The sequence below is a fragment of the Vanacampus margaritifer genome, chromosome 2 (assembly GCF_051991255.1).
Source record: "Vanacampus margaritifer isolate UIUO_Vmar chromosome 2, RoL_Vmar_1.0, whole genome shotgun sequence".
NCBI classification, from domain to species: Eukaryota; Metazoa; Chordata; class Actinopteri; order Syngnathiformes; family Syngnathidae; genus Vanacampus; species Vanacampus margaritifer.
This window is the reverse complement of record NC_135433.1, coordinates 16,310,631-16,333,743: the sequence shown is the minus strand read 5'-3', so window position 1 is coordinate 16,333,743 and position 23,113 is coordinate 16,310,631. Positions and strand designations below refer to the sequence as shown.

General features: G+C 39.4%; 1 protein-coding gene across 17 annotated transcripts in view; it reads right to left on the bottom strand.

The window, feature by feature from the left end:
- Positions 1–23,113, bottom strand: part of srcin1a (SRC kinase signaling inhibitor 1a) — a 118,839-nt gene that overhangs the window by 41,151 nt on the left and 54,575 nt on the right. For 15 of the 17 annotated variants that reach the window (XM_077556639.1, XM_077556634.1, XM_077556636.1 and 12 more), the window contains exons 2-4: positions 11,621–11,653; positions 7,247–7,578; positions 1,704–1,730 (exon numbers count right to left, since the gene is read on the bottom strand). In XM_077556639.1, the coding sequence (XP_077412765.1) occupies positions 1,704–1,730; positions 7,247–7,578; positions 11,621–11,653 (392 nt within the window). Of the gene's footprint in view, positions 1–1,703; positions 1,731–4,438; positions 7,220–7,246; positions 7,579–11,620; positions 11,654–23,113 lie in introns of those variants that run through there. The other 2 variants (XM_077556642.1, XM_077556647.1) reach the window with 2 other exon arrangements.

Below are 23,113 nucleotides of genomic sequence, written 5' to 3'. Positions count from 1 at the left end.
CTCAGCACAAGTGATGTCATCTTCAGTCAACAGCAAGTGGAACATTTTGTTTTTAGAGGTATTAGTTGTATACAAAAAGGTAATGTAGTTATCAAATTCATTCTGGACAAAATACTAACTTTTACTGCTGAAAATGGCTCAATGAGTCAAGTATCCCTTTAAGACATGATGAGACAAAGTTAAAAAGTTAATTTAAAACAGCACTTTGTAAAATTGTTACCGTTGTAAATAAAGTTGAATTGACGAGCTTGTCAGCTGCCTAAGCTAAAGGCTATCATTAGGCTTGCGAGCGGCACTCTAATTCCCATCAATCACTTTTGGAGTAAAATGCTGAGCGTGATAGATAAATTGCCGCGCATCTCACTATGGGTCAAGGAACTCGACTATTGATATTCACTGACATTTCCACCCTGTCGCGCTGATAGCCGAGCCGGAATGGAAGAAGCGTGGGGGGGGGGGGGGGGGATACACAGCAGATAAGCCCGGGGCCTTTTTTTCATCCCCCGTGCTCTCACACATCAATAGTCGCATTGTTTAGCACGAGCTCCTCCCTGCCAACTTTTGCGAGAGACAACGGCCCACCGGGGGGATACTTGACCGTCGGAGCAGGTGATCAATACATCTTAACAGCGAGTATTTCTTCTGTGGAGGGGTTCGTTGAAAAAGCCAAATGTGGCCACGTGACTGACTGAGGTATGCTAAATCCTCAAAGGCAACAGCACCCTGACACGACCACCTCCTACAAAGGCACACACATACATCAACATATACACTTGCGTATATACGTATTTATATGCATGAATGCAGGAGCCTTGAGGGTTGAGCAGAAAGATAAAATGGAGGTCACACAGTCATCTATGCAGTACATCATGCTCAAAGGCCACAAAAGTGACAGCATTTATGTCGTGTAAGTAAACAGAAAACCTTATGCCGTCAGTGCCAGCCGATTTAAGCATTTTGACTGATCTTTCAAGGTCCACAGAAAATGTTGTGTTTGGACTATGGAAACACACATACTACCAAATGAAAGATTGGACTCTCATCTTTCGTCAAAAAGAAAAAGTTAGTTTCTACCTTATTCCGTTTTTCAGTAATCAACAATAGAAAATGGATAGTTTCACCCAAATGCTCTGTTTTGAAACAAACGTCTTTTAACGTCTTTGGCACTCCTCCGTAGGATTTTACTAAACGTTATTTAACGTTTTTGGCAGTCAAAGAGTTAATGGGTTAAAGAAGAACGATTTGATTCAGTTGGATTCAAAGCACTCGCAACACAATCAACTTATGCCTCCACGAGTTCAAATGTTTTTTTCTCAGTCTGGGTTCCACTTCAGGAAGTAGAAGAAATTCAGATACATGTGATCATTTTAGCCAAATAAAAAGCTAAGCATGAACATTTCCTTTATAAAATACATATTTAACTGCAAAATGAGCAGCCTAATCGAAACTTGACTTCCAGTCGGCCGGTTTTCTTTTATGTCTGTAGTGTTATGCATGACTAACTTGTGTCAATTAATTCCATACGCTGTACATGCAACTCTAACTGTCTGGAATTTGCTAGGCAGCACACTTGAAGTTAATTTAAAAGCCACACAGGGGCTGAAAAAGTTTGTCAAATGTTAGTGCAGACGAATACAAAAGCAGACACAAACAAGCAAACACTAACTCCTTGGTGGACGTTTCGTTTGATATGCAACACTGACCTTAAAGCTCCAGTAGTTGGGTTGTTGCTGCCGTGTTTCCGGTGCAGGCACAGAAGAAGAAAGAGAAGACCAATTTTAGTAAGTGAAATGAAATAAAATAATGTTCTGTCTATCTTGTAATGTGCACACTCGGATGTCCCGTCACACCAGCTCATATTGAGCATGGGTGAGCTCCCCTCATTAAAATGTAATCACCCCAGAGTCACAAGCAGCCAGTCGCCTTGGAAATATACCTCGCAGATGCAAAATTAAATAATAAGAAAGATTGGGCAGCGTTCATGAATTTTAATATTAAATCCCAACCTTTCATTCGAGCGCTTATTCTTCTTAGCTGCTTCTGCTTTAGTAATCAGTCAGTCGCTGCATATTAATAAATCCTCGCGCACAAATGACAGAAAAAAAAGGGCAGATTGGTATGAATTTTGTGGTTTGTCTTTTATTTTGAGGTGACATTAAGTCTGCAAAAACAGCAAAAATAATGTTAGTGCTTGGACATTAGTTCAGTAGCAGTAATAGTGGTCCAGTAGTATCAGTTGTACGAATCGAGGTAGTATGAGAAGGAAGATGCAGAGGAAGCAGGACAACACACCCAAAAGAAAACTGAAAAGCTTTGTTACAGCATTCAATCATAAGTCAACAATACAATTGTAGCCAACTTGCTGTCACTTTAACAAGAAATTCAATCCAGCCATTTTTATCTTCATCAGGGGCGCAGGTGAGCTGGGGTCTATCCCAGCTACCTTTGGGCAGGTGCGTTACACCCCAGACGGATCCCCGATCAATCAGTTTGTAGACAAACAACCGTTCGCACCAGAGGACAATGTAGAGCAAGGGTCACCAACCTTTTTGAAGCTGAGAGCTACTTCTTGGTGGCTGATTAGTGCAAAGGGCTACCAGGTTGATACACAATGAAGTAACACATTTGCTCAAATTGTTTTAAAATTATTGGGATTGGGGAATAAAAACACCTAACTCTGCTAAGTCCACCACAAAAACGTCATCCTCGAAAAACACCTGAGTAATCGATTGAGAAATTGTTACAATAATTCTATAAAGATTTCTTAGTGACAGCCCTTGTTATTAACTCATTTGCTCCCAAAAACGTGCAAACACGTTCCATTTTAAATATTGCCATGGTCCCAAAATCGTATTTATAATTTTTTTGGTTTTTTTTTTATACTAGAGCATACAAAAACCTTTGATGCAGCTTCTGACCTGAAGAAGTCACTTAAAGCAACGGTAGTTTTTACATAAAATGGCCAGCAGGTGGCAGCAGAGTATAAGAGATCAGCCAGGGCCATGTTGCAACAAGCTCTTTTTTGTCAGTGTTTTCAACAGGTTTGTGAATAATGATGAAACTTAGCTATATTCTAATGCTAATTGCTGCAAAACGGAAACAGACAAAAATATAAAAAAAATTCCTGATGAAAGAAGAGACTCTAATCTTTCTTTTGGTAAGTCCAATGTTTTTATAGCAATAGAACACAATATTTTGGGGGTTTTGCAAAATCAGTCAAAATCCAGTAAAACAGCCGGTAGCGAACAGGGTTGCTTCAGTGAAAATGGGTGGGAGTGAATGAGTTAATAATTGATAATTTATGTGAAGATTCTGATCATGTTAATGATTTTTCACAATAAGTAAGGAACCAGATAAATACAATTTTCAACACTATATTTATATAAACCATTTCCATGGTTTACATTTTCAAATTTCCTACAATAGTACAATGACCCATCACAGTTGAACTATTTTTGGAACTGGCCAATGGGCTACTCATGTAGTCCTTGGGGGCCACCTGGTGCCTGTCGGCACCATGTTGGTGACCCCTGATGTAGGCTAATTTATGATTTACTGATTTATATTTACACCACGCTTGTTTGGTAAAATTTTGTGAAGTCGTCATATATAGTGAGTGCTAAAAGGTCAAAGTGTTTAACCCTAATTGAGGTAGATGAAAAAAAAGTATTTTATATTGAGTTATTATTCATTTGCCTTTATTTTAGCGTGAACCAAACATATAAGACTGAAACATTTATGTAGAATAAATCTGATAGATGGGAAATGGACATTGAAAAAAAAATCTCATATTAAATCACAATTGCAATATTAAGGGGAAAATCCCAAAGAGATAATTCATCAAAATCATTCAGCCCTACTTGTCACCCTATCTAAGAATGAAATAAAAAGACAACAAGTGTCAGTGCCGAAAACTCCACCAAGTGCATTGTAAATATTTACTGGTCTCTTGATGACACAACATTATTGACGAAATGTTGGCACTCATCTCCAGCAAATCATGTCAGAACCTCGATCCTCCCCTTCGTTCTTCAGCAACAATTAGCACCTGCAGACTCACATTTTTCCAGGTTGAGCGCAAAAGAGGAATGTTCGTAAAATGAAGAGCTGCTTGTGCACATTTGTGCACATAAGGCACAGAGCTGAGTGAGTGGAGCGCTGCGTTACCTGACCAGCATGTAAAGCAGCCTGCACCCCCCCCCCACCCCTTCCTCCACTGCATGTCGTCATCCCCCAGCACCACATCAGCCTCCACATCGCACTCATTTGTACTTCTTCTCTCACACACATCTAAACTGCAACTGCACAGTCTATCGCCTCCAAAATGTCAAACAACCATTCATGTAGTCGTCGGTATTGCCCTTGCTGTTGCCACGACAACCAAAACAAACAACAGGTAGAGGACATATACGCACACACGTAGACAGTCCAGCCTCACCTGCACCAGTCCGCCGCTCCATTCATCCTCGCTCGTCCGTCAAGCGAAGCGGGGCGTCCGTGTCTCCCCTTCCTCCACCTCACACATGATTTAATTCATGACATCAGCTGATGGGTGGCGGGGGGGGGGCTCTCTATTTTGCTGGTGGACGCCTGGCTCGCGCCGCTGCGGGCTAATTGAGCGGCGGCAACGGCGGCAGTGGGCTTGCCTGACTAGTCGCAAAGCTGTGCTCGCTCTAGCTCCTCCCTCACTTCTCTCTCCGCCTCCTCCACATGCGCGAGATGCGGGGCTTTTTTCCCTCCGCGTTCTCACCAGCCCCCTCACCCTCCCCACGAGAGACCCCTGCACTAAAAGACGCGACGTCACCTCCCGTCGATCCGAGCACTTTGTTAATTCCCGCTCGTCTGCGCATCCTGACCTTTGCAACGTGAATACGTGATAGTTCCGCTTGACAAATGTGGGAGGGGTTGCCACGGCAACTATGGACTCCACCTGAATCACTCGCTCGCTCTGTTATTTCTTTACCTTTTAAATACTCAAATAGTGCAGAGGATGTATGTTTGTGAAGGCCGCATGCGTGAGCCACCGGCAGTGAAACTGCAAACAAATTTAACAATGTCTAATTTTTGTGCTGTCAAAGTTAAAGCGTTAACTGATTAATTAATCACAAAAAAATATCGCATTAATCATAAATTAACGCAGATTAATCGCACTATTAATTTTGACCATAGATTATCCTTTAGCGTGACAGCGGAAGGTTACATTTAAGGTAGCACAGGTTGTTTGCGCAATAAACATAATTACATGCATTAAAGTAAGGCATTTAATAAATGTTTGCCAATGACATTTAGAATATTTCTTCATGTCAAAATATTGGAGTCATTTTTTCCCCATTTTAGTAAGTAATTCATTGATTAGAAAAAGAGGAAGATGAGCGTGTGCAGTGGATCTAATTTTTTTTGAAGACGTCCTCATAACATTAAATGTCAAAAGAATTAACACATAACCTGGTGCTTTTTAAATTTGGCGGGACATTTTTGGGGGATAAAAAAGCCTTTTTTATCAAGTGATTAATCGTGATTAATCAAAAAAATTTTTCGTCAATACTATTGGGGCCCAGAAAAAACTAATCCTAACCAGAACTATGCCAAAATGGACCAACAATTCCCAATATAGAATAAACCTGATATAATTTATAATTTAATCCTCGTTGTTTTTCCCTGTGCAAAGTGCTCTCTTGCACAAAAATTCCCATTTAAAGATCCTTCACCTGTATACCATAGTGCAGTATATTTCCTCCCCGATCTGCCCCCCCTCTCAAATTCCATCGGGGGTGACTCATAACAACAGACCCTGTCTAGTTAAGTCAGCATATACGTTTTGAAGGACACAAATTCAGTAACACATCATGGACTTCAAACGACCTGTCAACGGTTCTTGTGGAAAAACAAACAAATAAAAAATCCTGTTGCTTGTGTACTTTTGAGATCAGTCTTTTAGACTTGATGGCTGCTAGTGTCTCTAAGCACATTTAACAGATGTGTAATGTGTTTAAATTCGGTGAACATACCTATTTTACTGGAAATACACAATTTTTCTGACCTAATTAGGCCTTGCTCACGGGGCCACTCTGTAGAAAGATGTCTGCCATCTAGGAGTGAACACTGCTATTACAACTTACTACTGATTAGCTAGAGTAAACGTCCTAAATTTCAATAATTAATCGAGGGCAACTGAGTTTAGGCTGCCAGTTGCCCATCCCTGATTTAGAGTCTTCAATTACGCTAGCTGACTATGGGGCAGACACGCTAACCACTAGCTCACCGTGCTGAAATTACGGAATATCCTTTTATGATTAAGACGCAAAGTGCACTTTTCAAGCTCCTCTTACTGTTTTTAGTTGGCTTTTAATCTCTTATTGAACATGATTGTTGATCAAGAAACGGTCTATTTCTATTTCATTATGTAACATGTCTGGAAATCTGCTGCGATACAAAAAAATAAAGCCATCTGCCTTCAAATGAAACATTTGTCAAAACAAATTGTGTGTGTGTTATCAAAAGTTAATCATGCTACACGTACAAAATGTTTGATGTGTCTTATACGGTTTCATGACTGCTTCTCAATTATTTTTTTGTTACACCCCACCAGGAAGAAGAAAATATTTTGCGCCCCTCAAGTCTCCGCCGTGACCACCAGTAATAGTATTATTTTTCTATGAAATAATTGTTAAATACACCACTGTAGAATACTCCACTATACTGCCACCTAGTGCAGCATATGTGCAATTACTTTTATTATAGTATGGCAAAAAATTAACAAAAACATGTTCCCTGGGGTCACAGGCGCCTCCCTGTCATCGCACCGTGCACCCACAGGGGGCCCCGTCACCCTATTTGATAAGGACTGGGTTAACTGTAAATGGATGGATCCAGAACACTACCATTTTTTCACTTTCAATTGAATTTTTTAAATTTGTGACATCAGAAATAGGCTAAATTGCATAACACTGCCACATAGCTAGCTAGTCTTGATGAAAATCTGCTACTTTCAAGCCACGGCCTGACTTCCCTCTTTGAAACATTATGATGAGGTAAGCTGAGCTGCATTGAGTTTTGCTGGATACACCGATTTGCGCTAGGTTCCGATAAGCAGCACTGATCGGTGAAGTCCATGCAATGAGTGTGGAGGTCGGGGCGGTATGAGGTGATTGACAAGCACAATATATGAAGTGCTGACTCTACAAGTGAAAATGCATTCTTCTTTCCCGCCCCATCTTCACAACCCCTTTGGGTGTTTGGTGTGTACCTGTTCTCGGGCGGCCCTCTCCGAGCCTCGACTCATGCTGGCGTGCGACTGCGAGGGCGACGGCGGGTTGTGGTGCTGATGTTGCAGCTGCTGCTGCTGGTACTTGCTCTTCAGGTGGTCCATGAAGGCGTCCCGCTTGCGCTCCATGTCGGCCTTGTGTAGGTTGGTGAGCGCCTCCAGGCTCTGCGCCGCCGTCACCGTGTGCCGGTGCTCCGACGTGTGCACCAGGCCCACGTTGGAGAAGCGGCGGCCGCTGTTGCCCAGCGTCCGATACTCCCGCGGGTACTCCAGGTCATCGGTGGAGATCATGTGAGTGCCGCCGCGCTCTGGGTCTGCAGTGGGGGCGGGGGGAGTGACCATGGTGGAAGCGAATGGAGAAGAGATAAGAAAGAGGAGGTAGAGAAAGAAATGGGATGCGATGTTAGATAGGAGGGCAGTTCCCGGCGCTAGTATTGATTCCAAAGTGCTGGCAAGGCAAGAAAAATGGTGCATAAAGAGGAAAAGCTTTTGTAATGAATCAAACGTAAACTAGTTTTGCTCTTATATCATTCATCCTAAGCACCTTTAACGAGCCTTGGCTGATGAAAGAAATGTCATATTTCTGCCATCACTGTCGCTCTTTCGTCACACAATTCACTCCCTGACATACTTTAAACCAGGGTTTCGCAACCTTTATTGAGCCAAGGCACTTTACATAACAATAATCTCTAAGCACAACAGCAAACAACATGTCACCAATATGACAGCGTATTAGGGCCACATAAAATAAATAAATATATATTTATATATATACACACTTCCTGACTCCGATCAGCTGACTAACACTAACCAATGAGAAGCTAGCAGACTTTAGGTAAATGCAAGTGAATGACTGAGAACAGCAGATTCAACAACTCAATTTAGCGATTTGCGCCTGACCAAAAAGTATTAGCACTAACGTCCGAGTATGTTACGTGTATTTCTCACAAGCTTTGAGTCTGCGAGTTTATTTGTGATAAAGTTTTATTCTTGCAAAATTACCACTTTATAATGTCCAAAATCTGTGAGTTTTTATTTTTACCACTTTGTAATGTCGCAAATAAACAAGTTATTTCTTGTAAATTTGTGAGTTTTTACACAGGATTTAAACCCCCTCAATATATACAGTATATACTGTATATAATGTAACTCACAGATTTATGACATTATGAAGTGTTAAATTTGCAAGAAAAAAACTTAATGACAAATAAACTCGCAGACTCAAAACTTGTGAGAAATACACGTAGCATACTCGGATGTTTGTGCTAATACTTTTCGGTCAAGTACAAATCGCTAAATTGAGTTGTTGAAACTGCTGTTCTCAGTCATTCACTTGCATTTACTAAAAGTCTGCTAGCTTCTGATTGGTTAGTGTTAGTCAGCTGATAGGAAGTGTTGTCGCTGTGGCTTGCCGTGTGTTACAAGTAAAGTTTAGAAATTCATCTCCATCCTGTCTTCTCATTTTATTAAGATTGTTCCTATAACCACCGACGAACCTTCATGTTATGTAGCTCCAGGTGGACAAAAGCCAGCAACTCGTCCAGACTATATCTATGCTACGTCTCGCGAGTTTTTCTAGGAATATTACAGCCCCTCTAAAAAATATGTATGTGCCCCTAATATGCTATCGTACACCAAAAGTATACAAACATGGACAAAAATAACAACCAATCAAAATCAAACATTATTATTTAATTCTGGTTCTTTCAAATTCTTTATTTTTTTTAAAAAAAACAATTCTGATGCAGACTTGGGACAAAAATGATGGTAGCCTTAACTTAATATTTTGTTTTTCACAAAGCAGGTTGAGTGAGAACTCTGGGTCAAGAAACCCAGAAATGTGGGAAACTCTTGAATCTTCCGTTTCAGAAAAGGAGGTAACTGAAACCTAGTGAAAAAGAGGAAACTCTCGCCTGTATCATAAAAAGAGGTCATTTAAGCTCTCAGTCAGTTACCGTAGTAACAGAGTCCATGAACCAAACCTGATCGGTAGCAGGTTTACCACAATGAACCTCGAGTTTTTCCCTGTCCCCGCCTCTTTACGGCCACAAACAAGCATTTCATTTCCTCATTCATAAATTCTGCTGTGGCGAGTTTTTGAGTAAATACGCTTATAGTCTATAGCGTAAAGTCCACTTTTGTCGCGAACGTTGCATGTTGTCTTTTTGACAATGACCCTATTGATGAAGGTGCCGCTTTATTGCGCAGGGAATTAAATATTCATCGTGAGATTTGTTATTAGACCGCACATAGATATGCTGGCATTTCCTTTTTGAGCGGTACCGTTTCACATCACAGTCATCACCTACATACACATCTGTTGTGTGTTGCGCTCCGCTTTTTTCTAATAACCGTTTGAATAATGCTTTTATATTTCATCTTCAAGTCAAGTGCGCTTCTCCCCCGCATGATTGCATCTAAATGAAATGACCCCTGGGCTCATTGAAGGCCACTTCAGAATAGTCCAATGTTTTGCTCTTATATTCTCTTGATTGTTTGAAGCTGCCTTTTGAGTCATTACCCTGTTGCAAGATCCATGACCTGCAAACGAGACGAAGCTTTCCGACACTGGCCAGCACATTTCTCTCTAAAATAATGTGATGTCTTAAGAGTTCATTGTTCCCTGCATAGATTCAAGGCACCCTGTGTCATATGTAGCAAAGCAGCCCCAGAACATAACAGTGCCTTCTCCATGTTTCACAGCAGGGATATTGTTATTTCGTTGGTATGCTTCATTTTTGCGTCTGCGAACATAAGAGTTGACGTGCCTTGCTAAAAGATTACAGTTTTGTCTCATCTATCCATAGACAAGCCACAAAGATTTTGCGGAAATCATCATTTACTGAGGTTTTTTTGAATACTTAAAAAAAAAATATATATATTAAAGTTATTTATGTGACCACTGTGGTGATGTCACCGCCATTTGATCAAACGTGATTAATCGATTTAAATGGCCATTGAAACACGGAGTGGAAGGCGGGGGTGCAGCAGTAGTTGAGCATGCTTGTCACCGCTAACTAATTTTCCATACTGTATATTAGGAATGTCCCGATCCGATCACGTGATCGCAAATCGAGCCTGAGCAAGTGGTTGCTGACTCGATCGGAATTGGACGTTGTCTCCCGGTCACGACTTGGATAAATGTATGAGGTTATTTTTTTTAATAACTTTTTATTAGATTTGTTATTGGGGGTTGAAATGTTTTACTTAGTTTAACCACTGTTCCACTCATCATATAAAATGTGTTGGGGTAGTTTTGTTTAAAAAAAAAAAAAAACACTTTTTACCCCCTTCTTAATAAAATGCCGACATATCGGATCGGGACTCAGAATCGGCCGATCTCCAAATGAGGTGACTCAGACTCGGGTCCAAAAAAGTGTGATCAGGACATCCCTACCGTATATACTGCAATAATGATGGCTACACAAAACTAGTGAACGGACATTTAAATGTTCTGCCTGTCATATCACATCAAGAGCTTTGGAATTGTCATTATAGTTCGTTTTTATTTCATTTTAAAGGTTGCTTTTTAAATTCAGTTCATTTTAATGACTTTTTAGAGTAGTTTTGTATTAGTTCTTATTTTTTTGAAAAGGTTTCATTTTAGATTAGTTTTTATTTGTTTTAGTGTTAGTTTTAGAATTTAAATACTGTATATGGCAGACGTGGGCAATCTCGGTCCTCGAGGGCCGGAGTCCTGCAGGTTTTGGAGGTTTCTCACTTCCAACACAAGCTGATTCCAATCAACAGGATCGTTATCAGGCTTATGCAGAGCTTGCTGATGAGCTGATCATATATCAGCTGTGTTGGAGAAGGGCAACATGCAAAACCTGCAGGACTTCGGCCCTCGATGCCCACCTCTGGTATATGGCGTGTTTGTTGAGTGAAAGATAACAAAAACATTTAAGTACACAAATAAATGCATTTAAAACAAACCCCGAACGCTCATGTATGATATTAATTTTTGCTATAATTATCGATAATTGTAGTTAGTTTTATAAACAAAACATGTACATTCAGTTTGTTTTAATTTTTTTAAAAGCATTGCTGTTTTTATTCAATTTTGTTAACAAAAATGGTTTATAAAGTTTCGTAAACTATATTCACCTTGGCTAGCTAGCATAGCTAGACAAGCAAACATGTGCCATGTACTTTTAGTGAATAGATCATAAAATTCCTATTCAATTGATGATGAACACTAACAATGGCACAACACTGTCACAGTGGAATAACTGCTTTAATCAATCTTCACTTGACACACGGCATAGCCCAAAACCAACAAATGAGTGGGGGGTATGGGGGGGAATGCTTGGAAGAAAACAAAAAGGTGGATGGAAGGTTTGCTGTGTGAGTTACCTTGTTTGGGATAACAGGCCCTGCTGGCATGTGCTGCAAGAGAAACATGCCAAGGGTTAATTCACGTGTTTGTGCACAAACATGTGCAAACAAACACACAAGCAACAGCATAAAGCACTATTATACCTAATAGTACTTTCCCAACGGTTACAATTAGTGCATGCATAAATCATGTATTCACATACGCACACAACAACACAGTTGACGATGAATGCATTCATGAAAACACCTAATAGCACATCTAAGTTGTATTCAACAGGAAACAGAACACTCAATCAATACACAGAAGGTTAGTTGTCAAATAAAAGAAAAGGTTGGACAGAATGCGTTTAAAAAAAAGTGGAGGAATAATTGAGTGGAGGGTAGTATGCCTCGCTAAGAGAGTCTCTTCGGAGCTGAAGCTGCGTTCAGGCTGCTAATGCGAAAGAGCGCAGAACGCCACCAATGCACAACACAACGATGGTCATTGACCAAAAAGTGGTGCTTTCTGGCATCAGCTTCAGAAAACAGATCAGCCGTGATTGGTCGTTACCTGAGCCCTGCGCAACTATGATGTCATTTTCAGTCCACAGCAAATGGCAAAATGGCCGCCACGATGGATAAAAATGGGTGGATTATGCCATTTAACTCAGATTCCACAAACACAATTTTAATCGGAAAACAGTGTTTGGACTAGTGGGGCACATGCAGCATATTGTAAAGAAAATTTGGGACTTGATTTCCACATTAACTCATTCACTGCCAATGACGGCTATAGACGTCAAAAATTCATTTGAACTATTTGTATTAGTTTAATTTTTTTCCCCACCTTTGTCAACTAGTGTATGAAAACATAGAATTTTATATTGTACATTTAGAACAGATATAACATTTGTGATTAATCGTGAGTTAACTATTGAAGTCATGCGATTAATTACGATTCCAAATTTTAATTGCCTGATGCCCCTAATTTTTTACAATTTTTTCTTTTGTTTTTTTAAATCGCGTCAGGTGATTAACATTTTTTAATATTAATTAATCGCTTGACTTCAATAGCTAACTCACGATTAATCACAAATGTTATATCTGTTCTAAATGAACAATACAAAAAAAATTCTAGGTTTTCATACTCTTGTTAACAAAAGTTTGTGAGTGTGTGTGTGTGTGTGTGGGGGGGGGGGGGGGTAAACTAATTGAAATAGTTCAAATGAATTTTTGACGTTTATAGCCGTCAATGGCAGTGAATGAGTTAAGCATTAAGTTTGACATGTTTTTTTGCTATTCATTGCAGGGCTTGGCAATTATTTCATTGTAATCACACTTACTGTGCAATGCTCTCCTGTGGACAAATGTTGAAATACAAGCAGTGAAGGACTGCGATTGCCCCACTTAGCCAGTCTATTTATCGCGCCCTGACGTCCATTACACGATGAAGTGATGATAAACAGAGGTGAAGCGGACTGGCAGGCTGATAGCGTTAGCATCGAGCAGATATCCACTTTGCACTTCATTAGTTCGTCGGGTGTCGGCTAACAAGTGCCCCGACTCAAGAGCCCCATCACGACGCTCTGCAAAAATGAAACCGTTGCACCTTGACTTGAAAAAAAAAAATGGCAGTAAAATGATGCTTGTGCCGGCCTCTCAACACATAACGCCTGAATGCAAGACATTAGGTTTGGTGCACAAATGTGAGAGGTCTGGAAAGAAGCCCGGAAAACTTTGCATAGAGCAGACAAAATGCTGTCGTCTTTAAAGGCTGTGTGGTTTGAGGTAGCGAAGAATAAAAAAGGTGAATTCATGTTTCATGCTGCCGTCATTGGCACCTCTATATATCTTCACATAAGCCTGCGGACAAAGCGAAGCCTGAGAAAAGAACATTGGCGGCAGAACTGTAGGGAGCAAAAGAGTGGTAGCCTTGACAATACAGCAAGAGCTTTCTAATGAGAGCTCATTGAATGCTAACATGCTATGCGCATTTAAACACACAGGAAGCATTTTACTCAAATCTTTAGCTAAATAGCTGCACGAGTACAGAAAACAGGACACATCAGTGAATATTTGGCAATGTGCCCTGTAGTCATGTGCCATTTCTAATTAAATGCTAAATGCTAACATATAGCAAGATCAACACAAGCACAGAAACATTTAGATCGAATAGATGATGATTTTATATTGTTATTTTTACTAACAATGGATCAAACGTTAACATGTCGCAAGCGAGCAACCTGAGTAAATGCTGCTTTCATGTGGTATCAAAATGATGGTAAATACCACATGTCGTGTTGAAAATTGCATGCAAATGTCATATTTTCCACTGTAGAACTGGGAATCTATTTTAACACCTGGGTTTCCGAGCTGAGAGTACTTTTCAACTTTCAACATGGCGGAGAGTGCTGAAGGATTTGTAAATGATAAGAAATATAATCATTAAAGGCGTCTGCTTGCAGGTTGTTTTAAAATCCACACAATTACATAGCATGGACAATTCAATGTCCTGCTTTTTTACAACTCATTATTTGCCACAATTGTTCAGTTTTACAAGCGAAGACGACATCAGCTGCCATGTGTAATTTTATTTTATGACGCACATAAACAGAACTCTATTGCCCACCAAAAATTCGCACCATTCATACAACAGTGTGAGTGGCACTGGAGGCAATGTGTGTGAAGTGTCTTGCCCAAGGACACAACGACACATGACTTGGGGAGAGCGGGGATCGAACAGCCGACCTTCTGGTTGCTGAACGACCTTCTCTACAGCCTGAGTCACAGACGCCACAACTTACAGCACGATATCAAACTGGGTCGAGAAAATGCTGAGGCATATCGATAAAGATTCTTTTTCAAATCAGAATAGCTGGAATGCTAACACTGAACTCATTCACTGCCATTGACGGCTATAGACGTCAAAAATTCATTTGAACTATTTCTATTAGTTTGACATTTTTTTCCTCTTCTGTTTACAAGAGTATGAAAACCTAGAAATTAGTTTTTTTGTACATTTAGAACAAATATAAATGTTGTGATTAATCATGAGTTAACTAGTGAAGTCATGCGAATTATTTTTTTCTTAAAAATAATATTAAAAATAAAAAACAAAAATAATTATTTTTTTAATATATATTTTTAAGAAAAGATTATATTACAATCTTTAATAGTAATTAATCGCATGACTTCACTAGTTAACTCACAATTAATCACAAATTTTATATCTGTTCTAATACATTAAAAACAATTCTAGGTTTTCATACTCTTGTTAACAAAAGTGGGGAAAAATGTTAAACTAATAGTTCAAATGAATTTTTGACGTCTATAGCCGTCAATGGCAGTGAATGAGTTAATATTAGCAGATTCATATTTTAGTCATATAAAGGAAGGGGAAACTACATTGGATCACACAGGCATACCTAATGTTATGGCCTGAGAGTGTATGCATTGTAAAGTTACTCTCAACTACTTTTACATTTTTTTGAGTCACCAGTTCGCAGCGCCTTCACTGGATATTTACACACAGAATATGATCACGTATGCAGAGCCAAGAGACTCAGAGGTGGGCCCATTCAGTGAACTGGATTCCATCTTGTCAAGAAGAAGAAGAAGCGTCTTCTTCTACTCCTGCTGGAACTCTAGCGGCTCGACGGCTTTCATCGATTTCATACATCAAAGCGGATCGGATGGAGTGAGAGGTAGAGACAGGCGGTCTCAGAATGCTAAGAAGCCAACTGACTGCACTGCTTATAGTGATCCAGATATTGACAGCAAGCAATGGGAGGGGTATTAAGTTTATAAATATGTCACACGTGTTAATTATGCAAGTCGTTTAACCACGTCAGGTTACATTACTGTAGTATTGTGAAGTGGAATATGTGCTGCACAATGGAGCCTCAACGGCTTTAAAGTTTTGGTCCTTGCATCTTTCAAATGTCCGTGGCAACCAGTACCTTACGAAAACGATATTAACCTTAATTTTTCAGGAACTGTTAAAATATCAGTGGAAAGTCAATTGCAATCGCAGGTAAGCCCATCGTCCAAGGTTTGAACCCTTTAAATGTTTTGGAAGTTTGACTTCTCAAAAAATGAATTCAGCCTCAACTTTGAAGATTTGTTATTTTATTGTTGCTCCTAGTAGTATTTTATTGCTTAAATGAGGTCATATTACCACAGTAGGAAATTTGATTGAATAATTTTCTGTCAATTAAAATATTATTTGCCATTTAATGTTTGTCCGTGATAAGTGCTTTATTGATAACTTATCATGGATGTTATATCTCAAATGTTTTTGGTCACATGAAGAAAATGAAAATGTTATGATGGTTAAACAGGTTTTTTTGTTTTGTCCCATTCTCCACCCCAAGTACAGACGCTCCCCTACTTACGAACATTCGAGTTACGAACAACGGTACATACGAACATTTCTGCGCGTACAGTATGTCGAAAAAAGTTCGGAAAGAAATGCTGTAAGTTAGATTTTGTATTGCGCGTAGTGCTTCTTTCCGCCGCTAATACCGACGATTGCCGCTGTGAGAGCTCATTGGAGGCTGAACAACGTGGCGAGGAGGAGGAGGAAGAAAACGCCGGTCCCCATGAAGCAGGAAATAACTTTTGAAGCCGATTCCAGCGACGACGAAGAATCTCTCATGATATAAAATCCTCCTCTTCCTCCTCCTCCATCATCTCCTTAAGCATCGAGTACATCTTCCAAAAGTAAGTTAAACTTCATTTTATTTATCTTATTATGTACATGTACATACTGTGTGTGTGTCTTTCGCTCTCTCTCTCTAACATACGTAGTACAGTACAGTACTGTACGTATTCTCTCCATTTTATTAAAAGTTTTTTTCAGTACAAACCAATGCAGGTTACTTGTACAAGCCTTAAACATACTTATATAAACCTTCAATATACTTATATAGGCTTTAAACATAAATTATAATACAAAATATAGCACTGAAGCAACTTACGAACAAATTCACCTTACGAACGATCGTCCGGAACGTAACTCGTTCGTAAGGTGGGGAGCGTCTGTAATCCATATATATATATATATATATATATAGAGAGAGAGAGAGAGAGAGCGAGAGAGAGAGAGAAAGAGAGAGAGTTCAGTACACGTAAAACCTAAATTTTAAACATATTGGGGAATTCACATGTAGGCAAACCAGGAATATAGACCCCCCCCCCCCTTCTATTAAATTGTGTAAGTATACACAATGCTGTGGCCAGTATGTGCATGCATTCCCGTGCTCCACTGCACACTCATATTGTATGTAACGTAAAGAAGTATCTTGTCTGACCATGTTTAATAGTATTTCTATAATCCTGCAGTGCACAGACTGTCTGTCAGGCAAAGCAAGATGAGCGCGTATACATCCAATTTTAATTTACTGGGCGCACATCGTGAGCTTCTCTTGGGACGCCAGCTGTGACGCCGCGGAATATTTAACTAAGACCAAGGTGGGGGCTTGAAATCAGCAGAGGCAGGTGAGGAACAAGTATCGGGTTTTAAAAATGGAGCAGCGGAAAATTCAGCCTCAGCCTTGAGCTATTGGCATTTGGTATTCTGTGCAAATAACTGGGAGGCCATGCATGGAAAGACGCAATATGTCTCTTGTCAACGTGGGTCTATTTAAATGGTTGCTGTTCCCCAATAAAAGATTAACACTTTCAATCTATCTATCAAGCTAATCTGTCGCTGTTATTCAGACAAATGTAGACAGGGTTACTGATTCATATATGTTGTAGTTTTAAAATGGATAATAATGAATGATGTGTCAAAACAACTAGAGATAAAACTCGATAAATAAATGGGGATAAAAAAACAAACAATTTTCCTGGGTATTCTGTCATTGTCAATTTTAAAATTAGAAAAAACAAGTTAAATAATTAATCAATGATTTGATCATATTATCCCCAGGTACATACCACCGCTGTCCAATCCTTCATATGTGTATTATTGTATTTTTATGTGCTATATATGTAATACAGGGTGGAAATTTACCAATTCGTATCAAATACAATAACTGGCCAGCCTCTATAGCGTTCCATTCGGGCAGCTATGAACTCTGCCTAAATAAATATGTTTTTCCATGAAAAATAGGCATTAGACCCCACCTCTAAGTAAAACAAGATTTAAAATATATATTTAAAAAAAATACATATTAAAAAAAAAATCTGTGAAAAGGTGAATCTTCCAGTAGGCAAGGTATAACATTGTCTTTGGGAGGCTCATACTGCTTTGCAGTGGTATAATTATGAGGGAGGCTACAAACAAAAACTAACTGACTTCACCAAAAATGCTTCTTGTTTGCGCTTCTGGTGTCCACTCAGAAAGTTGAAGAAAAAGAAAAGAAAAAAACAGGGCCATTGCTAGCGGCCAAGCGTGTGCACTTTACATTTCCTTCTCCATTAGCTGTGAAAGCTGGGAGCGGCTAAAAGCGAAGCGAAGATGGCGGCCACCCACCGACAGGAAAGCATCAGGATGAGGTCAAGCAGTAACTTAAAAAGCCAAGACCACGCGAAGGCTTCGGAGCGTCCGGGTAAAAAACAAAACGAAAAAACGTCCCCTTGATCATTTATCGGCAAAGGAGAACTTTAATAAGAGGCTGCTTTCCATCCTCACCACCCACCAGCCTCTCCACATCCTAACATCGCGTCTCCCTGGGCAACGGCGCCGCAAAGCATCTGCTCGTCCACCAACAGCACTCAAGACGATTGGAGCGTGCGAGCGTTTGACAGCAGCGTCTCGCGGGCTTGTCTGCTTTGGAAAACGGCACGCATTCACAAATGGATGCTTCTTCATCAATTCATTGATCACACACACCATCTATCCAACTATTTTCGAAGCTGCAGATGGAATGACCAATCAGGTGTCCCATTACTTTTACTTTACATCAGATTAGCTAACAATGCTACTTAACTGTAGACATGCAGTGGTGTAACTTGTACTTGAAATAGGCCCACTTCAGCTTCTTTTATTAAGTATGAACTGATTCTAAATAAGAGTTTTTATAGTTTCTATCCATCTCAGGGGCGGCCATTTGCTAACTGTGATATCATTTTCAGTCGATAGGAACAGACAGTAGGCTACAAGGCAAAATGGCCGCCCTCTGAAGTGGACATAAACGGGTGGATTTTGCTGCTTAATTCACATTCCTCCAATACAATATTAACCAGAATGCAGTATCTAAACTATGGAGGACCCAAACTGTCAAAATTAAAAAAGAAATACATTAATTAATTAATAAATTGATAAATTAATAAAATGAAAATAAAAAGAGATCTAAAAAATATAACAAAAAATTTTAATGAATAAAAAATAAATATAAATGGAATTAAAGAAAATAAATAAATACATACATGTACATATACAGTATGTATACGGTATATATACTGTATATATTGTTGTTTTGATTTCCATTTATATTTGTTTTTTGTATTCAATTATGAATAATATTTTTTAGATCCGTTTCATTTATTTATTTAGTCATTTATTTATTTTCAATTTTGGCAGTTTTGGTCCTCCATATTAGACTGGTGGGGCTGCGCAGAGGGTATTGTTGTTAAGAATCTTTTTGGGTACCGTCACTTGCCTACGATATAGGTTGGCGTGGGTTCACTTGCCCGCCTGAGAGACCATGTTTGTATGTGTGCGGGTTTGTGTGAGTGAGTGAGTGCAAAAAAGAAAAAAATGTATCTTTTTGGGTTGACTTCCCCTTTTCATGACCAATCAGAAGCAGCCTTCTGTCTTCATCAGCCTCTTGCGCAGCTCCACCTATATTTCCTGCTGCGCCACCTTGCCTGGCTGACAGGGGGAGTCAACATTTGAGCTCACGTGGTTAATTGCTTGAGTCGAACGGGGAGTTATGCATCCCACGGGCCCCATGTAATAAACAGCAGTGCGTTTGCAAGCTATTCAAATACATGTTGATACATTTCATTTAACTAACTGCAATGGATAAGTGAAGAGAAACGGGTGGATATATAGAAGCAGATTGTATGCATATTCATGAGCTTATTAAGAAGAATTTGCCGGTTGTGGGGGCAAGGTAAGGCTCCAGATGAAGGGTCTCTTTACCAGCGCGAACGCAGCGTGACGCCGTGTTCCTGTGAGCTGTTCCTCATATGGAAGCACCAAGAGCGATCGGAGGGCGCAGACCTCCAGCAAGGCTGATGATAAACCCTCCTAATGTATGCAAATCTGGAAATGAAACTGTCATGCATACAGTATGAAAGGGTATTTCGGCAGAGCCAGATATGTATTTGAAACTACATTACAAGTTAAATAAACACCATAAAACCACATAAATAGATTCATGGCACTTCTTGATAGACTGTGACTAAATGTTCACTCCTTCCACCAATATGACTCAGTATCAACCCCCCCCCCAAGAAAGTTTGAAAAAAATTAACCTCTGACAAACGTCACGGCTCACCTGTTGTTTGGTTTGGTCATGTGACATTTGCAATGGGCACTTTAATGTCAATTTCGGTCGACAGCAGAGGGCAGAATAATCTCACAATTTCTGGGTGCAGAGACGGTTGAATGAATCTTCCTAATTCTTATTTCAAGAATATTAATCCAAATATCAAATTTACACTATACCCGGGGCACATACAATACATTATTGCAAAGAAAAGTTTTGACTTGACTTTAAATAACCCACCAGAACATACGCTCATGATGTTCCAAAATAAAAGAGCAGGTGCATGATGAAGCTTATGAAACGCTCGATTGAAAAAAAAAAAAAAAAGAGGCAGAGCAATCAAATTGATAGAAACCACTTTGGAGTGAAAAGACAAACTCATTTGCATAATGTATTTCCAATTGAGACTCCATTTGTGAATCCTGCTTATTTTAATCAAAATGCAATGAAAGGAGTATATAAATGTCAATTTACGCACGTAAGACCCCAAAACAATCTCTTTAATAAGATTATAATTATCATTAAGTAATTTCTAAACACAATTTGTTCCACTACGACGGGAAGCCTCGGGTTTCTTAACAATTGTGTAATCGTTTACACACACACCAAAAAAAACAACGTAGTTCTTGATGTTAGTTAATTAGAAGCTGTTTTAATTCGGTGAGGACTACAAGAACTACATGGCTGCTCCTGACACGCTGTGTATGCGCTCCCTGCAGACCAGTCCTCAAGACTCGTTAATTATTCTCATGCCAGACACAGCCAAGAGGCTACGCTAACGAGCTACTCCTCGTACACACCCACACAAGCAAAGACATGCCCTCGGCACATCTGTTGTCAGACGAGTTCAGCTCGTGGCTATCAATCAAAGTAGTGGAATTGCCAACGAAAACATATCAGAGGGCCAACATGCGAAAGACAGGAAACACGATCGGGGGAGACATGATTAGGAACAGGACAGTGAAAAGGCCACTGAAAAATCAACTAAGAATTTTGTTGATTGTTTGAGGAAATTGAAGTGATAAAGCCACTCTTGCCCATCTTCATTGTTGCGGCTACAACACTGACCGGTATGAAATTGAATGGAGCGAGACACACCCATTAAACCGCTGTGAAACACATTTGCACATGTGTGACACACACATGTGGGTGCCATGCCATGCCATGCCAGGCACATGCCAGTGACAGATGTGTGTGGGAAGCGGGTATTACAAGTCACACGCAACTCTCGCTAGCATCGGCTGTGCTAATGGAGACTTGGAGGACACGATGTGAGGAGGGAGGTGGCATCAACAGGCCATACATCGTGTTGAAAATGAAAAAATAACCAGTCGTGGTTAATTAACAGCTTGTATGTGTTGTCGCAGGTGTTACTTTGTAGACTAAATGATGTAACAAACACAAAATGGCTTGATAAACATTGCGTGATATTGAGGGCTTTTTCTAAAACAGTGGTACGATTTTTTTTTTTCTTGCCAGAAAAAATGTACGTACAGACCACTTAGCATTGTTTGGCAGCTTAATGCTAACACAATGGGAAACGTCACACATGGGCTAATGAAACGAGTGGTAGTAATAAACCATTAAACAACTGTTATTAGGACAGAAAGGGTGCAGAAACACAAACATAAGACAATAATCACAGCCAGGCATGTATTTATTTGGGGCCGACTGATTTTTTTAAGCCAATGTCAATTCTGATATTTGGCAAAATAAAAATTCGATAACCGATTAATTGGTCTAATAAAAAAAAATAAAAAAATATATATGTATATATATATATATATATATATATATATATATATATATATATATATATATATAAATGACATGTTTTTTAGTCCCTCAATGCAAAAATTTGAACTACAGGCAATACATTTGACTGCTTTATAACAATTAATTCTATAGCATTTGTTTAACTTCACAAAAAAATATACATATATCGATTTTCTGGGGAGTTTGTTCGAGCATGTCATTATCTTCGTCTTTGTCTTATGCTGTAATCTGTTCATGTTGCAAAAAAAATCTGCAAATTTTTGCACATTTTCGGAGAAGAGCTAATATTGGCTAATTAATTGGTCGGATCCTAATATTTAAGTGCTACGGGGGGGGGGAACTAATATTACTGCACTTTAGTTATGACGTCCTTCTTCGTATTTCATCATGTGTATTATATGCATGAATGGATTATACTGCACCCTGGTGGCCAAGGTGTGCACACCAGAAGGAGCTGCACAAAGTCCATTGAATTAAAGCATGAAAAGAAATCACCACTGTATTTTAGTTACCTTAGTTTGGCGCTGCACACAGTAGTTCCTAGTGGCTTTGTTTTATTTATCATAATGTGATTGCTAACAAGTTGGTAAACAGCAACTATTGTACATGCCATTAAAATAGAATCAGTGTGAGAAACTGGCTGCATTAAAACATAACAGTATTTGTGGTTTGTTTACTTTCACAGCAGTGTGGTCAATACATATTTAAAAACAAATGAGGAAAAACAGCAGCAAACTCATACATTCCTTGACCCAATTCCAATATGTAAGAATAAATCAACCATTTTGTACCTTGAACAAAAAACAAACATAATTCAGAAATTTGTTTTGCGGCGCTTCTATCGTGTTGATGAATCCGTCTATTACCTTAGCAGTGTAGTTGTTTGATGCGAAAAGGGTTATGATTGATGAGCTTTTCTATGGAGGCATAGCAAGGTGTTTTTCTGCACTGTGCACCGCCTATAAAATTGACTGTCTGTGTCCTTTTCTCAGGGTGCCTCTTGGCTACAAAAGGACTGCAGTAAATTACGGCACATTGTGTAGTGTGAGCAGCGTCGTATTTTCCCCACAGTGATCACATCTCACTGCTCATAATCATGTCACATGCTTCCTTTCTGCGTCCCCTCTGCAACATTTACAAGTTATAGGGGACAAGTTTGACTTCTTAATGTTTTGTATACAAATAGTTGAGTTTCGAGCTATCGAGTGTGAAATTAAACAAGTTTAGCTGCCTAATTCTGAAAATGTGTCTGTAAGCAACCCATTATGAATTGTGACAAATTATGATGTCACCAGTGATGACGGTAACATGTTTG